The sequence below is a fragment of the Geospiza fortis genome, unplaced genomic scaffold (genome assembly GCF_000277835.1).
Source record: "Geospiza fortis unplaced genomic scaffold, GeoFor_1.0 scaffold112, whole genome shotgun sequence".
Lineage (NCBI taxonomy): Eukaryota > Metazoa > Chordata > Aves > Passeriformes > Thraupidae > Geospiza > Geospiza fortis.
The window spans coordinates 19,780,054-19,802,920 of record NW_005054298.1 but is presented as its reverse complement, the minus strand read 5'-3'; the positions used below and the strand labels follow the sequence as shown (position 1 = coordinate 19,802,920).

The following is a 22,867-nucleotide window of genomic DNA, read 5'->3' as shown; positions in this document are numbered from 1 at the left end:
TAGCAGCAACAGGTTTTTGACCACCAGAGTCTTCTAAAAGTGTCAGAACATTACCCAAGTTTGGAACGTCCAATGCAATTGTTCACCTCTATTCCTCACTAGGATATCTTCACGGTATGCTTTAAATTTCAGGGTTATCTTGGATTGCACAGAATTTTATCCAGTCAAACTTTGAATTTCTGCAAGGCTGAGATTCCGCTGCCCTGCTTGACAACCTGTTCCAGTGTTGTGGGATTTATTTTTTTTTAATGCTGTGTTTTCCTCATCCTCTACACTTGCTTCTAACTTTCTTGGTGTGTCTCATGAATGTTGCATCTCAGTCCTTTTATTATACTCTACCTAAAGTCTGGATCTGACTTTTCTATATTAATACTTTAGATAGTTTATGACAGCAGGCAGATCCTTAGCACTCTTTCTCCATTCTGAACAAACTTTGCTTCCTCCTGTTATATAATAGTCCAGCCTCCTAACTGTTCTGATGGGGCCCCAGATGTTTTCTCTCCAGATCATCAGCTGAGTATGGCACTTCAACTGTAGTCTTAGAGTGCCAGATAAAGGACAGTAATCACTTCCCTTCATCTCATTGCTGTGCCTTTGTTAATTCATCCCAGTAGCCTCCTGTCTTTCAGTGCTACAAGGGACATGATGCTGAATTGTGCTGGGTTTGTTGTCCGCCATGAGTTACAGGTTCTGCCCCAAAGCTGCTTTCCAGGCAGTTGCCCCTCAGCCTCCACTGTTGCATGGAGTTATTTTGTTCTAACTGCAAGCCTTGCAAGTCTTTGTAATAGGTAAATACAGTTCTTAGCAATTTGGCTGCACTAACGAATGTGAGCCCTTTGCTTTCCCATCCTGTCAGATCCAGTTTCTGTTTAGATTTAAAATGTCCAGGGTCTTGCTCAGAATGCAAGTGAACTTCTTTTAGGTGCAAGAATTTCAGTGCTTCAACATAATTTTTTTCCTCAGATGTTATCTGCAATCTCTTTACAAGGGATTACCTCACAGAATTCCATGTAGCCTGCAGTCAAATAATGTTACAAAGATGAGGAAATGAATTTATTTCCAACTTTTTTTCCAGTAAGTTTGCCAGAAGAACAGCACTGGTTTTCTTTTTCACAGGGATTGATTTTTTACTTGTATATCAGGCATTCAAAATTCACAGGCTTTACAAACTAAGACATAGAACCAGATAGGAATTTCACATGCAAATACGAGATTTGGTAATATTCCTTGAAAAGAGAAAATAAATGGACCTAAAAGATTTACATCTTCTCACCCACAAAAAATACTGGCAGCATGGAGGGAGCTGATTTTATGGCTGAAACTGCATCTCTCAGGGACTGACAACAAGACATAGTAATAGAGTGGAAAAAATGCCTTACATGCACTTCAGTTAATCAAAATCTTCATGCTTTGGATTAAAAGAAAGCAAATCATAATTGTTTCTTCCACCATTAAACATTTCTGATATGAGTATTAATTGTCTATTCATAATACTTATCCATATGTCTGTACTGGCATACGATGGCATATGTAGTCATTAAATACATATACAGTGCCCTATGATGACAGGTTCAGAAAAACTAATTCCTCTTGGGATCTAAACAAGACTAACTCTATTAGTTTGAGCATGCATTTGAAGAAATGAGATTGTTGCATTTCTGAAGAATAGTGGGATGGCTGTTAACTCTGTTGAAGTTCCGCATATTGTAAGGATATAAGCTTAAAATGTCATGGATAAGGACCTTATTTCTTACCCTGAAGCCTTAGTGATGTGTATTCAGACTTGCCCATAATTTTGTTAATATTCCTTATTAGTGAAAGTACCAAGTTCACAGTTTGAAGAGTTAAAAAAATACTGAATTCCTTCAGAAACTTGGGACAGGTTATGAACTCTTTGCAGACAGTGGAACAGTCTTCATCTCTGATTTGCTTTGGCATCCTTTCTTTGGGATGTAAATGTTTCTCTGAGTTGTCAGTGCCAAAGACTGGAGTTTCTGGCAGCCATTCATCTCTCTTGACTTCTGATCTCAGCTCAGTATCCCCATTCCTTGAAACATATATATTTAGAAGTGACAGTTTAGAATCTCCTGCATGCCATGTTTTTCTTTCTTTGCTGTTGGGTGAACATTACCAAGAACACTGGGATCTCCTCCTCTTTGAAAGAATGTCCAAAAAGGTCTGTACACAGTGGTTTTTTACTGTACAGGTACATCCAGAAGGATCAGATACTGTATTCCCTACAGATCTCTGAGGTAATAAGTCTGAAATTATTTGCTTATGCTTACTTGATATGTCTTGTGTCTAGTGCCCAGATGTGTACCAGAAGTTTACATTCTTAGGATGGTTAGACAGTTTGAGAATCCTTGCAGCTCTACGTGACCAGTATGCTGGGGATGACATGGGTTTATTCTGCCTCTGCTCTTTAATCATAAAAACATCTTTATTCATCTTTATTTGCTTCATCAATCTAAATAGTGTTCAGAACTATCACTGTTAGTGCTCCATACAAATATTTATTTAAAGATGAATGTATTTCCTCCAAGGCAAAGCCACAGATGCCACAACTAATTAGAGGATGTATTGAAGTAAACTATTTATTTGAAAAATTGTTGCATTTCATGGGTGAATAGTGGACATTTTCTCATTTATATTTACAAAATCATTCATTATTGTATTTTTAGCATGCATAGTAATTAATATCTTCTTTTAGTTACAGTTCATTGCCATGAAAAGGAGGATATGATAGCTTGCCCTATGAAACAGGTTTATATGTGAAATCTGGCAGGTATGTGTATTAGTGTGTGGGGTGAGTATGCAAAATAGCACCAAATATCATTAATACCTTCCTTCTTTCTTAAGTATTTTTAGCCTGTCAGTAATTAATTAGCTGAAACATTATTAAAGTACATGTTTTTGTAATTAAATTCATAGCAGTTTACATTAAGGGCTATGTGCCAACTTATCTCTAATGATGAGCTTTAAATAAGGATTGTGAAAAGGCTGAGGAATGAACACTACTTCTTCATCCATTGGCACCAGAACCTTGGCTGCATGGTGTTGTCTGCTGCTTTGATCTCTTTTTAGCTGAGAATTGGATCATTATGACATTATTACAATGTATTTGATTTCAGTGGCAAGTTGTTCTTACTGTGTTTTCACATACTTTTTGCAGTTAGTCATGTTACATGTGAACATGTGGATTTCTGCTTGAGGTGTAGGTTCAGAAACTGCTGTGGTGGATTTTGTGTAGCTTCCTGACATAGCTTGAAATCCATACTCTGAATTATTGGTATTTAGAATATTACTATAGCCACAAGGCAGAAATTCTTGCCCGAAGAATATTAAAATAGCTTGTTGGTATATTGATAATTTTTGCATTATTTGTAAAATTTGTAACATTCTAATTTTAATACAGGTAGCACAACGACCTGTGGAATATGAGTGATGACAAACCCTTTTTATGTACTGCCCCTGGATGTGGCCAGGTAATGGTCTGAACTGAAGTTATTAGCATTGTTCAAATAAAAATAAAACAGTGAAATGTATTTTTAGAGATTGAAGAAAGGGGGCTTATGATAATTACTACTAAGTATTTATGTTTTGCTGAAAAGCAAGAATTTATAGCATGTGGGTCTACACCAGCCAATGATTCCAGGGAAGCTGAAGAGAGAAGTTCATGTTCATGCCAGCTTTGTACTGTAGAACAGAGAGAGGGAGTCAGGCTCTGGACATCGTCTTCCCTCTGGAAGGGCTGCTCCCCCACTTAGTGAGGACAGAAACACAGACTTAAGTCTCTTAGTGTGATAGAATGCAGAAATTTCTCGTTTATGCTGTATGCAGAGATAGGGTGCATGAGTTATGGAGAGCTGGGCATTTGGAACTCAGGGCAGTGAAGTTCTAAGGGAAAAAAAAGTCCCTTGCTTGTTTCACCCTGTCTTACAGTGATCCTGCATTTTTGATTTCCCTCACAGTTCCATATGCACATGTTCTTTCTCATGGAAACATTCTGAATTACTGTACTCTGAGGTGAATTCAGTTTTAGTTCCTGAGAGGTGATTCTTGACATGGATCTCTTATATGCAGAGTGACTTTAATTAGTGAAGCATAACCAGAAACATAAATTGGAGATCAAATGTTCACAAAGAAAATTAAGAATTTCAATGTTTTGTGTAAAATGTGTTCTTTTTAGGAAAGCTGCATCTTGGGAAACATTTTCTTAGATTATGTCAATTGAAACACTAACTTCACCCACAATTACAGATGCATAGCAAATTAGTGAAAATAAACAAACAGTGAAAGTAAGAGTCTCTCTTTTACAGAACTTATTTTGTCTGCTTACTGCTTTTTTATAGCATATACCCCAAATATTGGGGAAAGTACACATGAAATGAGCAAACCTGAGAGGTTTTTAAAATGCTGGTAAGGTTTAGATAATTCACAGTGTTTCAGTTGTCTGGCATTGTTCTAGTGTTACCTATTCTACCTGCCTCTTGTTTTATGTAGTAAATTGTCAGGGGCAGGAGCTATAGTATTTAATTTTATTTTATCTTTATGCTATTAAATGCAGTGAAGTTTGTGATTACAGATCAATTCTCATTAATGTGGTAATACACACAATGCAGTAATCAAGTAGTGGTGATCAATTACTAGACGTTGTCAAGTTCTATTAATACAGCAAATGGCTGTTTGCTGATGGTTGATGGAGGCTGCAGCACTCTGAAATGTTATCTTGGACTTTTTATGAATGTAGGTACTTATACTGCAATTTCCCTGGTATATTTAGTTATTACAAACATAATTTGAGTTTTAGAATATTTCTGCTTGGTGCTGTTGACCAAGGAACAAGATATATCTGCCTTACAGGGTTTTATTTTAACACAGTAATGGTAGTTTTACATGTTGTAAAAATTGCTTTCTGTGGAATGGCATTTATTGTGTTCACACTCCCAATTACAACTGTTTCTTAAAACTTCCTGCTGCAGCGTTTTACCAATGAGGATCATTTGGCTGTCCATAAACACAAACATGAGATGACACTGAAATTTGGGCCGGCTCGTAATGACAGTGTCATTGTGGCTGGTAAGCAAACACTTGTATTAAGTTTGTTCATTTTTCTGCTGGAATGGGCATGTGCTTTATGCATTTTCTGTACATAATGCATAGATTCACATTAAGAGAATGTGATCCATTTTCTGCACTAAGCTTGTCTGCAGTGTGTGCTTAGGCAGTGTTTTCTTACATAATTGAAGCCAGTATTAATCTCCATAAGTTACTTTTATTAGTATCTGATATATAACCCAAATATTTTAAAATTATCAATACTTATATAATTGATTTAATTATATAAGCATTTAATAAAAACATGCTAATAAAGACTACTCCTAAGATGACCTGTAACTAAATTAAACTGTATTTCAGTTTTAATTATTCATTGATATTACTTGTCTCTTAAATTTTAAAATATGTAGCATCTTTTACATATCATGGTGATATTAGAAGAATGAATCAGTGGTTATTCTTCCAATGGGATAGTAAAAGAAAGATCAAATCTTTTGTTTTGATTTTGGCTTAAATTCAGAATACTTTATTCCCACCTCTGAATTCATGTTATACCCTTAGTAATTACAACTTTTGTCCAGGATCAGAAGTAATCACCAGTGGATGATTGACTGCATTATACATTTGAGAATTTTTGAATGATAGCGCATGCATACTTAGCATGTGCTAAGTATGCTGAAGTTACAGTCAGTCTGAGGTTTTTTCAGTGGTGGAGCAGCCTAAATGAACTTCAGAAAGACTTTCAGACATTTTCTGTTCTTTTTTTTTTTCTTGTACATTGCTAATGTGTTACAATGAGCAGATTAAAAAAATATTGTTCCTAAACTAGATGTTAAAAATTTTAAAATTCAGGACGTGCTCCTTGTCAATTACACCACAAGAAAAGGGACCTTTCCAATAATCAATAAATGAAACCATGGGAGTATTTCTGTGCAGCCACATTCCAGTGTAGGAACTGTTGTGGACACCAGGCTTAATAAGTCTACACAAACATGCCACTTCACAGTATTTTAAATGCTGGAAACTTCGTGTCAAGTGTAGTTAATTTTGACCTGATAATAACAGTGAAATAAGGCAAATTTATATACTAACAGGAATTTTCTATAAAGATGTTTTTGAAACTTCTTCATGGGATAGTCACCCAGATGCCAGAAGTCTTATGATTCCAGCTTGATCCAGAGGCATCATAGGAGTCAGTGCAATCTTGTGCACAGTCACACTTTTCTTCAGAAGTTCATGCACTTGGAAGTAACCACTGCTGTTGTCAGATTAGGAAAGGAAGCAAACTGGCTTTGAGCTGTGCACTTCTCTCATTTGTTTTCTGATTAAAAGCCTTCATGTAGTCCTTATGTCTATTTGCAAATAGAGTCTGCTTGCTCGTTGAAGTGTTCTGCTGTGCACTCGAGAATAGCTCCCTGTGGTTCGTGGTCACAAAGGAAATGCTGTGGTTCCCTGCTAGGATTGTCAGGGTGGTTTGCAGGCTCCGGGTGCTTGTCTCCAGCAGGTGGAGTTTGCCTGCCAGCTGCCTCCCCACAGGGCAGGATGCAGCCCGAGGGTTCCCAGCCACCTCCTTGTCTCTTTCTGTTTGTTTATATTCTGAAAATTATTTAGGACAAGTAGGTTCATAAATGGTATTGTAAAAATAAAATTGTGGGGGTTTTATACACTTCATTTCAGATCAGACACCAACACCAACTCGATTCTTGAAGAACTGTGAAGAAGTGGGCTTATTCAATGAATTAGCAAGTCCTTTTGAAAATGAGTTTAAAAAGGCTTCTGAAGATGACATTAAGAAAGTATGTTCAAAACATTTTTTTTCCTCAGAGCTTCCACTTTTTTAATATCAGAAATTCAATTGAAAAAGCAAACTTTGGATTTATGTGTTGCCTTCTAAACTATACCAATAATCATGTTAGCTGCTTATATGTGTTGTATGTAGAGATTACAAATCTATGATTGCTCTTCTGAAGTTTAGTTTACTGGATTAATTTTTCATATTTAGCATTGAGAATGGGACACATTGTCCTAATCATGTGAGTATCTAGTCTATATCTGTTGAAGTTAACCATAGTTTTGATTGAAATTTCCTGAGGTCCTGAATAAGCAAAAAAAGAGTCTGAAAAGTAAAGTTTTTAGCAGAAAGAAAAACACACATGAAAGCAATAGTATGTGAACACTGATCATTTTGATTGGTTTTGAATGCTGATGTTACTGTAAGAATTAGTCATCATGATAATGAGAATTAAGTACTGACAAATTTTACAAAGTGTCAGTAATTTGGCTATGGTTATATTCATTATGTGGTGAAATCACTTTTGCCTAGAAACTATTGATTACAACATAAAGATATACTTATTTTTTAGTGTACAGATTGAAATATTATAAAAACTTGAACTGTATCTGTTTAGCAACTTCATGTTTTTGTGAGGAACTTGACATACTTTTAAGTGTTACTGTTGTGATTTATTTCAGTGCTTCCCAGTCATAACTGGTTAGGGACTTAAACATTTAAATACTTCTGCAAGTAAAAAAATTTGTTCAATGTCCCCTTTGAGTAATTGTGTCTTTAGTTGATGACCTGGTTGACTTCTATAGGTAGTGATTAAAAATGTGGTTTTATACCTATTTATATAGGTTATGCAGAATCAGTGGCTTCATTTTGTTTGTTTCAGTAAAGATTGTGAGAGGTGCTTGTGCATAGGATGGATTATTATCCATTCCTGACCAAGCCTGACCCTTACTTTGTAACAGCTGTATCAAATAATGGATTTATAAGTTTACTTTTTTTAGTTGCTGTATGCTGACTGTTTCTAGACCATGATATATGGTCAAATTGATTTTTGACTTACCAAGACTATTTTCTGTATAGCTCACCACTGTCTTGGAGAAGGTTCTATCTATTGTAAAGTATTTTAAACATTTTGTCTGTTTCTTGAATTGATACTAGTTTTCCACACTGCCCTCTGTGTTTTAAGAAAAAACACGATCCTGCCATATCTCTGGATGATTTAACAAAGTGTGGAAAAATGTACCATAATAGCACACTTTCTAGGGCAGTGATAGTTGAGTTTTTTTCTGTAATATTTCATAGTCACTTGTGATATGAGAAGAGATTCCTCTTCTTACAGTCTTCCCAGTCTATTAGTAATATATTGCACAGGAAAACTAGGAATTTAATTGAAAAAAAAGCATTTGGAAAAACGTCTTTGGGGGAAATTTCTTCCAAAAGGATTTGGATAGCAGACTAGACAGGAATATAGGCTTTTACATCTATAGTATTGTTTTAAGTACTTTTGTAGCTCAATTTCTTTAAGGCATTCTGGATGTTCTGCTGAATTTTACCCATGTAGTAATATAAAATTTGCTTTTTCAATAATTATTAGCTGCAATAAGCTTGAAATTCATCTGTACTAACTTTCTCAATTTGGAAATGTGGTTAGGCTTTTTGCTTTGTAGCATGCGATATAATAATATACAGAAGGATATACCACCTTAATTTAGCTGTAATTTTTTAACTGTAACACAGTCCTTCTGCAGCTAAAATTTTCTAATGACCCTTGGAAATGGAAAACTTTAGGAATGTTTTTAATTCTCAAGAAGAAAATATTTAATCTAACATAGGTGTTGAAAGACATTTGTGTTACTGAAGATTGGTGTTCATGTAGGTGCTGGTAAAATAGCCTTGGCTGGTAATGCATCTGCATCAAGACTTTTCAAACATTCAAACATCAACACCTCTGTCTTGTAATGGGCTGATATTTCTCTTCAGTTATTTATATTTGCTCACTCGGTTTTGTTTTTTAAACATTGACTAATTTTGTTTTACATTGTTGCTCATAGATGCCTCTAGATCTGTCCCCTCTTGCAACACCAATTATAAGAAATAAAATTGAAGAACCTTCAGTTGTAGAGACAACTCATCAAGATAGTCCTTTACCTCATCCAGAGTCTACTACCAATGATGAAAAGGTCAGAACCTTTATTTTTCTCTTTTTGGAATTTATTTTTCAACTTTCTGATGATCTGTAAATTTATTGTATATGGTGATAGCCACGCAGTAGTTGAAAGGAAGAGAGATTTTGTTTGCCACATTCCAGTGGATATATAGGTAACTTGTTCAATTCTTCAGTTAGCTTTGTTCACTAGAGTAATTGCTTCCAGTAAAGCTGGCCATCCAGTAAAGCCAGAACAGACATAAAATTTAAGATTTATGCTATCTTAGAAAAGACTGAAAGGGCTCTTTATTGTTGTTTATGCATCATCATTAGTAGTGATCACTTCAATATGTGACTTGCAGTGTTTTTATCTTGTGGAGTTCTCTTAAGTACAGAAAGTGAAGCAGAATTAGAGAGTTAATTATTTCTAGTCTTCAACAAATACAGACATTAGGAGCAGACCATAATAAAGCATAGAGATGGCTCTAGTCAGTCTTTATGTGCCTCTTCAGTGGGCAGTGTGTGTATGATAGGCTTAGGTGCCTCACTCTCAGGAATCAGCAGGGCTTTTTCGGGTCCCAGGTAATTCAGGTTGGAAGGGACTGCTGGATTTCCTGGTCCAACTTCCTGCTCAAAGCTCGGGCTACCTCTGAGATCAGAACAAGTTGCTCAGCAGGTCACACAGTCTGGTCTTGAACCCTCTGTGAGAGAGAGGCTGCACAGGCTCAGTGCCACCTGCTTCAGTTACCAGGCTGTTCTGTGGGCAGAATGTTTTTCTTTGGATCCAGTCTGAACCTCTCAGTTTCAACTCTTATACTGCCAGAAGAACTTCTGTGAGGACAACCTTAAGTGTGTGACAGAAGTTGTAAAGGGTTTTAATTCAGATTTGTCCTTACTGAGTTTTCCTGAGTTTCACAGTTAGCAAGGATGAGTAATCATGGTTAATCAAGGCAAGCATGCAGTCTCAAAAATAGTAAAAACATTTTAAAGGACTATATGTAAAGAGCTGCTTGGATTAAGTGAATCATAGTTCAAATCTTAAGTCTTTATTTCAGAGGTTAGTTTATTTTTTTGCTGCACATACTTATTCCAAGTAATCTAACTTTGGCAGAAGATAATGTTACTACCTTCATACGATCATGCGTCAGTATGTCATTAGCATCATTACAAGTGAAAATTCTATCTGAATGCTTAGCAATATTTATAAACTTCTCTCAGTGATGATGCAATGTGGGTGTGTCACTGTGACAGTGCTGCTGCTCAATGCCATTCTCATGTCTGATTGTAGAGACAAGCTGAGCAAGGCTGAGGGTGCTGCTTGGAGTGTACAGCTCTACGTGACCTGCAGACATTGAGAAATGTGAGCAGAGTGCTGTTCAGTTAGATTTTTGTGTTCTCCTTTTGCAGATGTATTGCAGGAGAGAAGGGATTTTTTTCAGGACATAGGTGGTTTTAACTGTAACCATTTTGTTGGCTGCATATATTTTAGTAGTCTTAAATGATTACAGCCTATTTATGTTTGTGCAAGGCAGTTCTAATTGTCCTTGTAGATGTCAAAATAATTCCTTGGAGACTCTTAAAAAGAGTATGCCTTATTATTTTCCTAGCTTTGTAAGAGTTCCGTGAGTTCTGTTAGGCTCAGTAAGAGTTGGTACTTTGCTTTGAATAGACCAAGATATCATTAGAAGTGTATAAAGTCTTTAAGCCTTAAAGTAGTAAGAGCTTTCAAACATTGTAGTTGTTTATTAACAGGACTTTAAAAGGGCAACCCTCAACAGAGTTTTAAAAGTTGGTTAGTTGTTGCCAAGTAGCTAACTGCATAGTTTAATTACTTTAAAACCAGTTGTTTTCTCACAGTAATAATCAAATACAGTATTAGTTCTGGCCATCTACATTTATGTATAAAGAATTCTATGTATTTTTGATAGCATTAGAAAGTTATTGCATGAAATTTGCTTTTAGATCGGAAATACTTGCAAATATGCACATCTGAGAACATTTAAAGTAACTATCCTGTTCTGTAATTTCCCATTCAGTGGGTTTTGGTTTCAAGAATAGGAATTACAAGAGTTGGAGAAGTCCTTTTAGTAGTCTAGTACTTTTGGGTGGGCTTAGACTTCTGTCCTGTAAGGAAAGGTAGGTAAAGGTAAGGTCGCTTTCACTTAATCTTATGACTGCAAATTCAACCCTGTTTTTCTTGTTCTTTAGGGGAATATATTTACAATTTATTTTATTCCAGACAAAATTTATACTTCATAAGTGCAGTGCATTAGTGATCAATTAGAATCTTCCATCAGGCTGTTGGGTCTATGGTTTTGTTTTTATATGCTTGTAAAATGACAATTTACTTCAAAGCAATACTTCTTAAATATGCAGCTGATGTTTTTGCCACGTTGTTGCAGTAACAGGCACCTGCATACATTTTTCTTTGTAGCAAAGAGCAAGTTAGTGTAAAGAGGAGGTTGAAAATACTTTTTCAGTTGTATAAACACTCGTGAATGATCATGTTCTTTTTTAATGGCTGAAGATAGTTTCTGATCTTGTAAACAACGCATAAATGCCATCTTTAATAACACAGAAACAATTGTATGTGAGGTTTCCATTTTCATAATTTTACAGATTTATTTTGTACATTAATCTTTTGACTATTGCTGAAATCTGGTTTCCATAGAACACTGTGTCTAAAAATTTCAGATTGTCCTTTTCCAGATAGGAGTTCAAGCCAGGGAAAGGTCAAGTTTTACAATTAGTATTTATTAGAAAGTGCATTAATTAACCTTCTGGTATGAACAGCATAGAAGTGTTGACAGAATGCCATCACTTACTGTCTCACTTGTATGTAGTTATCTGCTTTCAGCAATAGTTGGGAGGCAATCCCAGCTGCTTGCCCAGAGGTAGGAGGTGGTATTGACACACCAGCAGCTTCTAGGCTGGGTTCAGAAAGTGCTCTGAGTCAGGCTGATTGGGACTCTGAGGAACCTGATCTCATGAAAAATGTTCCTAGCCATGGCAGAAGGGATGGACTGGGGTGGTTTCTAAAGGTCACTTACAGCTCCAAACAATCTGTGATTCTGTGAAAGTCCTTCCAAGGGTCCATTCTTTATCAAGTGTACATATGATTTTGTAGTCTTTGTTCACATATGAGAACCACCGTGATGTTGCTTGAGTTGTGCAGCTTGTTCATGCTAGCATACAGATTCAGCTGGTGTTCTGAGCTCTGAATTTCCCACAGTCAGGCAGTTCAGTCTCATTTATATTCTCCCTGTGACTCTTAAGATCTGTAAGATGTTATACCAAATTCCTTACTTGCAAAGAAGTGTTTAATCCTGTACTAACAATATGATTGGACTTTTTTTCTGTTTCCAGAATTCTGTACTAGTTACTGAATGCTCATCTGTAGTGCTAAGTACAGTCAAATATTATACCCCAGACTGATACTAAAACAATTTCACTTTCCTCAGTACAGCTCACTGTTATTCTCCAAAAACTCTCATTGACTGTGAATAGTCTTTTAGGTCCCTTGGGAAAAAGCATGAATGAACTAGTGAACCCTGATGACAAATCTAGCCTCTGAGCTTTTGGAGGGAGAAAATTTCATCATCTAAAGTCTTTTCTTTTGTAAAGCTCACAGTTTGCCAGCAAGCTTACAGTCCTGTGAATTGCTCAGAGGATCTCACACATTTGTGCATTAATATATAAAATACAAGCAATCTGCTTAGAGAGCTGAGAGTTTACTACTTAAAGCTTTGTGGATAAATTTTCAGAACTCAAGCTTCATTCAAAGAAAATAATAATCAGTGCAGTCTGTGTGACACAGGTATAGAAATTTCTCTGCTTTCTCTCTGTGTAATTGGCTAGGATGAGTATTTGGTGACTTGTAACAAGTGAGTTTCTTTGGCTTGCTGCCTGGATGCAAACTGTCAGGATCTTTGCATAGGCAAAACTATGTATTATAAAGATTCTGGAAAATAAACGGTTCCAACACATCCATCAGTAGTCCCGTCCCGTTCGTGCTTGTATATAAACTGCCGGCGCATTTCTCTTTGAATTACTGTTACCAGCAGAGCAACTAAAGTTTGCTGGTCTTAAAAATGTGATTTTATGTATCATTGATTGCAGTAAGCATTGTCAAAAAAATAACTTGGCAAAAAGTCTGTCTGAAGGTAAATTGAAGTCTGGCAATATCAAGAGTTTCCTGAGAAGGAAGGCATTGATTACAGTAAGGCCTTTCTGGGTTTTCAGAAACAGCAAATAGAAGTAACAGCATTCAATTGATAATGTTCTTTACCTGGTTGCTAAGCTAAGAGCTATAGGGATTTCTGTCTACTCTTTATTTGCACCTAAGAAAGTTTAATTTCCGTGCTCAAATATACAGGATATGCATGTATTTTGCAGAACTCTGGATATAACATTCCAAGTACTCTTATCACTCTAGTTAGAGAGCTACAGAAAAAGGGTCAAAAAAGTTTTGTTGTTACTGTTTTTACTGAACCATAAATGTCTTGTTTCTCTTGTTTAAATCCAGAACAATGGACTGAAACTGAAATGTACATAAGGACATCATAAAACATTTTCCTTATTCGGAATGTGGGTAAACATGATGGTGCTGGTAGTACCGTGGGTTTCTTGGGGAAAAAAATTAAAATCTGATCAAAACTGAATTAGAAGCAATAAGAAATAATAGTGGCCTTAGAATAAATTGAGCCAGGTTTGTTATAAAAGTAAAAGCACTGTTGTTGAAACAATTTTACTTTGGTGGTTTAAATGATTCATCCAGAGGGAGTTTTTTGAATGTTTTTAATTGTATAACTGATTCTATTTGCATAATGTTACAGAAATTCTGATTTGTTCCATCAAACTGCATTCATTTAACAGTTGGAATTAGTGGTCTGTAATTGTATTTTACAAACTGATGAAGCTTTATTTTTCCTCAGGAAGTGTCACTGCAGCAGACTGCACAGCCTACATCAACAATAGTTCGTCCAGCATCGCTCCAGGTTCCCAATGTACTGCTTACAAGTTCTGACTCAAGTGTTATTATTCAGCAGGCAATACCATCACCAACTTCTAGTACTGTTATCACCCAGGCTCCATCATCTAACAGACCAATAGTGTAAGTTACATAAATCTTAGTGAAACATTTTCTTGCAGAATTTGAAAATCTGATTTACTTTCAGTTATTGTTTCTGCAGTTAATATATGAATTTGAGATGCTTTGGTGTAATGTGGTGCTTTACTACACATGAAACATTGGACTTTCACTACATGTGAGATGTAATGCCATGTTCTCCGCATCACTAAGTTCATATTTTTGATCTCCAAATAAATTATACATTACACCTATAAAGAAACAAACCAATTTAAAATAATGTGTAAACTTGTTCTCTTCTCTGGATAAGTTTTCTTTTATATAGTTCATTCCTTTTTCAGTCCAGTTCCAGGTCCTTTTCCTCTGCTGTTACATCTTCCTAATGGACAAACCATGCCTGTTGCTATTCCTGCATCTATCACAAATTCTAATGTGCATGTCCCTGCTGCAGTTCCAGTAAGTAAGCATGATGCTATATTAATTTGAAAGTGGAGCAGATTTGCATAAGTGCAGCATAGAACTTAGTTTTAAGCACCTTGATAGCTGTTTTGGCTTCAGAGGGTAGTGCTGTCAAATGCTCTCTATTATGATAACATACTCAGGTTTTCTTCATTTTTATACTTTATCTGGTCAGCTTGTTAGACCTGTCACCATGGTGCCTAGTATCCCAGGAATCCCAGGGCCTTCCTCCCCACAGCCAGTGCAGTCTGAGGCTAAATTGGTAAGTGAAAAACTCCATTATTCCTCAAGAAGAATAACTTGAGAAATTAATTACATTCTATTGCTTTTTAAAACAGCTTTAGTTTTCTTTTATTAGTCTAAATTCTGCATATACAAATTTAATAAAACCAGAAATAACAGCTGCATTTATTTTACAGTTCTTTCCAATTCCAGCCTATGTTAGTTCCATTCTTAATGGCCATTTTTATTTTATATTTAGTCATTCTTTTAAATAAATTTTCTAAGTAAACTCCTTCTTACTTCTTGTATCAGAGAATCAGAAATGCTAATTGGGAAAAAGACAAGATTAGTAGCATGTGAGCATTGCTTTCAGAGAAGCAGAATGTTTCTGCCTAAAAGAAGGATATTTCTTACACTAAGAAAAATGTGGGTTTTTTTAAATGTTTTCAGACTCCCAACTGAATATAATCCATTTGGCAAGAGTTTTGCAATTAAACATGTAGTACTTTTGTAGTTAACAAATTATTCTGTGTGGAGGTTGTTTCTGTTGTGTTGGGTGTTTTGGGGGGAGAGTTGAGGATTATTTGGAAAATGTCTAAAACAAGCAAAAGATGGGTTTGTTTTTTGTTTGATTGGGGGAGTTGTTCTTTTTACTTAATATTAGTGACCATTTAAGATGGTAGTTTGAATTTATCAATTTATTGAAATATTTTATGCAGCATTAGGCAGTTGCTTCTCTTTTTTTTCTGTCTTGTTTGTTCTGACTGTTCTAAAGCAATAGAAGATCTATTATTCAACAATAATTAACCCATTTATATATTTACAAGATGCCTTCATGAACAGTATCTATCCTGTGAAATAGTGTTCCTCTTCCTTCAGCTCTTACTTTGTGCTAAAAGAGAATCAGGAACACCTGCTAGATAAAATACATTTTTCTGCATTGATATTGGTAAGTGGGAGGATGCCCTTAACATTCTTAGATACCTCATTTCTCTTGATCTCAATCTGTGGGCTTTCTTTCCTTACCTGTTTTCTCTTGTCAAGCCACAGTATGAGAAACAGTGAGTCTGGTTTTTCTGGAGTAAAGGGATTCCCATAGAGTGAGCACACCTAGACCACATTCACCAAATACTGAAACTGCTGTGGAGAGGTGCACCGACTCTGCCTGGTGCTGTCAGGTCTTCCTTCATTTCCCTGCTCTGCTGAACACAATGACTTCTGGAATAGTATAGAGGAGGACATAAGGGAAGAAGGTCTGTTTTTGTGCATCCTTGTCTCCCTGGGAATGGGAAAAGGAATCTTTTAATACCTCAGAAAATACTTAAATGTAACCAGCTCTTACAAAATTAATTTACCTTAAATCCAGGAGAGAAGAATGTAAAACAAGTGAAAGCAAGAGCTGTTTTCTCAGAAACTGAACATGTTTTAGAGTCAGGAGACTCCGCTCTGAATTCTGTTTGAAATCCAGGAGGAATTGGTTCCAAATAATTTTTTAGATGGGCAAGAAGTTAGGTTTTTAAGCGTATTACTGAGTGATTTTCTCTTAGAATGATTTAAAGGCAGAGAGGAAATACATGTGTGTGGTGAAGATGTTGATCTCACATTGGAAGAAGCAATCACTCAAATGCAAAGGAAAACAAAGATCATTAGACTTAAAATTTAACAGTCTCATTAGCCTTCTCGTTACAATTTAGCTAATATATGCACTTCAGTGACTGCTTATCTTTTTTTTAAGTGAGACTGTAAAAAGGGTATTTGCAGTATTTCCTTTCCTTGTTGCTTAACATGAAGCATGAGCAGAATTCAGGAATATCAGAATTATGTATATTTCTGATGCTCATTTACTTTTATATAGTGCCTATTCACAAAAATAAAAAATCTAATTTCTTATCCCCCTGAAAGTAAAAGCAATTTAATGAGAAACTTAATGTTTATGTAGAAAAGCCTCCAAGAGTAAGACTAATTCACTGTGTCATGGGATGCATTGTTGGCAGATATGTGATGGTTTATTAACTGCAAAGTTCAATTTAATTTTTAAATTCAAATCTTTGTGATATCAAACCCTTTTTTTCATGTCTCTCTTAAAAATAATTTTACTTGCTGCATACTAAATTCTGTGAAGGTCTGCACAGCAGGTTTATTTTTCACTTGTGTTCCTGGTTAAACCAAGAGAGGACAATATTTAGTTTTACAGCTCACTTTTCATTTTGTTAATAGTTCACATTTAATGTTGAAAAATAAGCTAATACACTGAAATTTAATAAATGAGCAGTGTATGCTTCATGTATTAATGGTATACTGCAATTTGTGGATTTATTGGTATGGTTAAGTTAGCTGAACTCTGGGAACATGCCCTGCGTCCTTTTGCCTATTATGGCCACATTTCTCCTTCATGCTGGGAGGCAGTTCTGAAGGGCACAGAAGTCCAGGACATCCTTTAAGAAGTAAATCTTAAAGGTACAGGAGCAGCTGTCCCCATGTGCTGAGAGATGAGCCACCAGTGAGCGTTGGCCTGACTGAACAGAGAGCCTTGGCTGGAACACAGGAGAAAAAGGGAAGTGTGTGACCTGTGAGAGGAGGGGCTGGCAACCCAGGACTACGTGGATCTTGTGAAGTTATGCAGGGCCAAAGCCCAGCTAAAACTTAATCTGGTTACTCTGTAAAAGATAACTAAATATATTTCTCTAAGTACATCAGCAACAAAAGGAGGTCCAAGGAGAATCTCCATCCTTTATTGAATATGGGAGGAAGCATAGTGGCAAAGGATGAGGAAAAAGCAGAGGTACTTAATGCCTTTTTTTTGCTTCAGTCTTTAGTTGTAAGACTAGTTCCTCTCTGGGTACCCAGCCCCTTGAGCTGGAAGACAGCCATGTGGAGGAGAGCAAAGCCTCTCTAATCCAACCTGCTACAGCCCTAAGACACACAGAAGGTTATGGGGCTGGATGGGATCCCTAGGGTACCGAGGGAGCTAGGGAAGAAGCTCAGTAAAGCCACTTTAAATCATTTACCAGCAGCCCTGGCTAACTGGGGAGGTCTCAGGTGGCTGGAGGTAAATGTGATGCTCATCTTCAGGAGGGGCTGGAAGGAGGATCCCGGGAACTGCAGGCCTCTCAGCTTGACCTCTGCACTGAGTAAGGTCATGGAGCAGATGATCTTGATCATCATAGCACACACAGAACAGGCAGGATCAGATCCAGCCAACATGGATCTGTCACAGGCAGACTGCTTGACTGACTTGCTTGGCTTCTGTGACAAGGTGACCTACTTATGGTGGATGAGGAAAATGCTGTCAGTGTTGTCTACATGGACTTCACTAAAGGCTTTGACACTGTTTGCCACAGCATTCTCCTGGGGAAACCATTCATGGCTTAGACAGACACAGTCTGCTGGGTAAAAGCACTGGCTGGATGGCTGAGTCCAAAAAGTGGTGGTCAATGGAGTTAAATTGCTGAGAATTTTTTCCCACAATGGACAGCTTTTGAAGACTTTTACTTTTGCAAATGGTCTCTCTTACAACATTTGAAAGGATTTTTTTTATTAGGGGTGTCCAAGTTTAATGCATAATAATCAAAACTGTGTATTTATTTCTATGTTTAATAAAGTTTTCAGTCTGAAGTGTCAAACTCCTTCAGCGTGGCAGTTTTGGTTATTGATGTGAAGCAAGTTCCTGAGATGTCACCTCTCAAACTCTCTTTGTTCTTTGCTGAAATGCTCTTTTCTCTGCTTACTGGTCAAGTTGCCTGACATTAAATGATTGTATGAATTCCATAGAGGAGCAGTTGTATGCGGGAACAGGTTCACTGAGTGAAATAGCAGATGGAAAAATGTATACCAGGTGCAAGGACTAATAACTGGGAAGAAAAAATAGTCATTAAAAAAGGAATACATGAAAGTGATGGCAAACAAAAATTTAAAAATTGTGTGTGCAGTGAGCCAAATCCTTATGATTGGTGGTATTCTTGCAAGAGGCTCTCAGCTGAAACAGTTGACATTAAGTGAAAGAGTGCATTAACTACAGTCTTAGGGTCTCTTTGGCCACAGAAACATATACAGTGCTTCATGTGTTTCAGTGCTGTGAAAGAATTGCATGAAGTCAGATTGCATTTTAATTTTATTGCCTCAATATTGAATGTATTGTAGTGAACAGAGATGGTCCATTCACAGCTGTGAAAGGCACTGTTACTATAATTTTGAACATTCTTGGATCCTTTTTCTCTACTGCTTATAGAACTGATGTACAAAAGGACTAGAAGTTTTATTCAGACACAACCTTGTCTTTTACTGCTACTATTTTGGAAATATTCTTACATCTTATAGTAAGAATGACATTCAGTAGGAGTAAAAATGAGTTTCAGATTTCTGTGGCACACTTAATATAAATTGTCAGTTTTTCTGACATGATTCCATGTTTGTCAGCATGCTAAAGAAACTAACTTTCACTTACTTAAGTAGAATCATATGTATGTCAGTTTTGTGGTATTTTTAGGCTTAGAAGTAGATGCAATAACTGTCTTTAAAAAAACCCAAAAAAGTTCCTCACTAAGATAAGGATGCGTGATTTTAAATAACTGTAGAATTGCTTCTGATGTTCTTATGAGAAGATCTGTAATTGTATGCTTTCTGTGTATGGAACATGAGCCTTGAGTTGCAGCTGTAAAACATCCTTTTTGAGTGTGCAGCTTGTGGGTGCAAACTTAGTATTCAGATTCTTCAGCATGGACTGAAGAAGTTTCTGAAGAATTTCGAAATTGCTTTGATATGGAATGTTTCCCTCCTTCTCCTCCTTCCCATGCAAAACTTTTTGTCACAATCTGAAAAATACCTTGCACTCAGTAGGCAACCAGTAGACTTTTTGCAGGAGGTTTCTACTGAGAAGTGACAGGGCAGCTTGGCAAATGTTCAGAAACCAACATTAACTTGCTGGAGCCCGGCATGGGACCTTGTGTTCAGCAGAATTCTTCTGACCTGTCTCTCTGCATGCCGAGCTAATCAGCAAACACCTAATGAGCCTACTCTAAAGAAACAGACCCTCTCACAACCTACTTCATTTTCATATGTTCTCTGGGGGTGGAGAGACAAGACTTCATAAGGACTGATGATGCTGCAAAGACCACAATAATGATAATTAACTTGCTGAATTTAGAAGATTATGCTGTTAATTAGTTGCAAAATAAAGATAAGTAATAGAGGAGCAGATGGTAGGATAACACCCAGGAGAAGGAGGGTTATTACTCTGATGAGCTTTTGTGGCAGATATGAAATATGGATCTGAGTTTTTCACAAATTGTTTCTGGAGTATATTATCTTGTTTCTGTGAGCTCTTGATGGAATGATCCAGTCCTACCGAATTTTGACAGATGTGGTGAGGATTTGTTTTCAAGGATATACATGAATGATAAAACCTTGCTAATCAAGATTTTAAAAGCTATTAACCTCTGTTAGTTTGCCTATAACCAAGTAATACCAAAAAACCTCGGTTGTCATCAAGCTTTTCCACATAAAAATGCTTATATACATTTATTCTGAGTTTCTGTATTCTTGATTGTTAAAAATGAGATTCTCATTGAATATGGGGTAACTGTTACAAGAAGCACAACACCCATATAGTATTTTACTCCAGCATTACCTTTTAAAATACGAAACTTATTAAACACACAAGCTGGAAATCTACTTGTGAAAATCTGTAAATATTCCTCAGATTTTCACAATGTGTCTGCATTTGTGGATTATTTATTCCTAACTACTTTAATTTCAACTTTCAAACTTTGTAATTTGAAATGAAATCTAATTATTTCCTATTCCTGTTTTCATAGTACATTGCATTTAGCAATCTAATCCTCAGAAGGAGTTTGTTTACTTATGAATTTACAGGATATAATGTTTAAATGTTGACATTACAGTAAGTAAAGTCCAACTTTGCACGTCCCAGTGCAAACTCATCAATTACCATGCAAACCCGATATATGTCATTTTTGAGATGGTAGCTTTGAAATCTCTCCTAGTATGACAGCTTGAAATAGAAGAGAGCCTACCCTTTAACTGATTTGTACTTTTACTGCTCTCTTGATTAGGACTGATGAAAATTTGTCATGTCCTGCCTAACAGCAAGTTATGATAAAAGAAATACTTCTAGAGTTATTTAAGTCGTAAATGAAAATATACTGCAAAAATCTTACCCTAATAACATACAGTAAGGTCATATTGGTATTAAATACTTCCTAGTTTCTTTTAAAAATATTATTTTAAAAACTGACTTGGATGTGATGTGTTTCCCTGATAGTCCTGGTAGTAGTTGTGTAGATTTTACAATTTAGACACCAGGATTACTTAAAGAGAGAGAGGAATCATCGGCCATCAATTTTGCAGTTGTTGCAGGTAGATCATAGAGTTTGGTTTTAGTAATTTTAGTTAGACATTCAGAAAACACTTAGGTCTGCTGGAGACAGGGACTGAAATGTTTTTGTTAGCTTGTTTTTCCAAGGAGAATTAGGAAGGTACAAGTCAATTCTTGAGTTTAATTAGAGTGTTAACTATCTCAGGGCTTTCAGAGTGCTGTACGTATACTAAAAATTATGGACATATTATCTTAAAATTTTTTGTTATCCTACCCTAATGCTTGCAGCTGTCCTAAATTTTTGTTGTTAAGTTGAGCACTGGAAGCTACAGTAAATTTGGTTTGTGTAATTTTCTGAAGTGTCTTCTTTATTCTGGGAAACTTATGAAGTTGATAACAGTAAATGAGGTGAGGAACAACAGCTCATTTAGCTGTTGGGATTTACTCCTAATTTTCATGTGCACTTGGATGGTTCCTAACTGATGTAATGTGCTGCTAATTCAATCCAGAGCAATCTCTGCAGAAGTCACTGGCTAAAGATTCCTTAATAGCAGGCTAGTAGAGGAGGGTTGGAGTTTCTTGATTCTCTTTGTAGCCCTCAGTTAGGATGCCTACTGCTCCTTGGTTATGTGCTACCAAATCCATGCAGTTGATGGTAACTTGCCATATTTCAGACCTGAAAATATTTTGCAGTTTTGACAGAGGTAATCTGCAATCTGTTGTTTTAATTGTAGCATAGGATCCAGGAAAGCCTGTCATTATGGAAGGTAGGAGAGAGCTGTTACTGTATTTCACTGGCTTAATTGTTGGGAGACATTGGATAATACAATTTATAGAGAATATCTTCATAAATAGGTGCAGAGTTTTCTGTTTATTCTGAGCTAGCTAAATGCTGCCTCTCTCTAGTATTCGTAAGACGTTCTAGTAATGTTAGTATGTGAGCAACACTTGGTTCATATTTCAAAATATGATGTTACAAGATATCAGGATTTCCACAAACTTACATGTTTAAGTCATTAATCTTCTCTTAAACTTGTATTGGATTCTTAAAAAAATAGAACACAATAGAAAAACATTTTCTAACACTGTTTCTCTAGGAAGGTAAATTCTTCAGTAAAACCAAAAAAATTAATGATAAATTGTACAGTACTCATGGAATTTTAAGAAAGAATCTGGAATTACAAGCAGTTGTATCTGCTGAAATTGGACACTTTGTCACTTAAGATTAAGAAATAGTTTTAAATAGAATGTATTATATTACAGTTTTAATAGATTTCACTAAAAGTTGAATGAAGTATTTTTCAACAGGTAGTCAGTAAAATGCTCTAAAATCATCCATCAGGTTGTTAGTAACTCTTGGGTGTATTATATACAGCTGAACTTGCACATTACTGTTCTTCATAGTGGCTGTTTGCAGTAAAGGAAGAACATCAAACCTTTTAGCAGTTTTTTACTGCAAAGTAGCATGCTGTAGTAGTTATCTTGCATACTTCTACATAAATTAACTTTATGTATAACCTGAAGCTTCTTAGTATTTAGATGTTTGTTTCAGCAAAGATCTTGGCTTTTATCTAATTACCCATAGGAAGGATTGCAGAGGTGAGTATTAGTAAAGACCATGAATTAGTGGAGGCATAACAAGCTATTTAAAAATGAATAGAGATAGAGAACACCAAAATTTTTCAAGTGAAAAGGTGCTTGTGTTCTGGTTGTTCCCTGTTTTGTTTCATGTGTCATCGTTACTCTACTGGTACTACCACCTTCTGTTTA

General features: G+C 36.1%; 1 protein-coding gene across 2 annotated transcripts in view; it reads left to right on the top strand.

Annotated features, from left to right (window-relative positions):
• The window catches only part of ATF2 (activating transcription factor 2), a 42,990-nt gene that overhangs the window by 2,735 nt on the left and 17,388 nt on the right, over positions 1 to 22,867 (top strand). Inside the window, exons 2-9 of one of the 2 annotated variants that reach the window (XM_031055901.1) lie at positions 2,711 to 2,785; positions 3,416 to 3,485; positions 4,983 to 5,079; positions 6,736 to 6,854; positions 8,899 to 9,027; positions 13,928 to 14,106; positions 14,424 to 14,538; positions 14,717 to 14,803. In XM_031055901.1, coding sequence (XP_030911761.1) covers positions 3,438 to 3,485; positions 4,983 to 5,079; positions 6,736 to 6,854; positions 8,899 to 9,027; positions 13,928 to 14,106; positions 14,424 to 14,538; positions 14,717 to 14,803 — 774 coding nt within the window. In that variant the 5' untranslated portion in view covers positions 2,711 to 2,785; positions 3,416 to 3,437. The remainder of the gene's footprint in view (positions 1 to 2,710; positions 2,786 to 3,415; positions 3,486 to 4,982; positions 5,080 to 6,735; positions 6,855 to 8,898; positions 9,028 to 13,927; positions 14,107 to 14,423; positions 14,539 to 14,716; positions 14,804 to 22,867) is intronic. The other variant, XM_031055905.1, reaches the window with a different exon arrangement.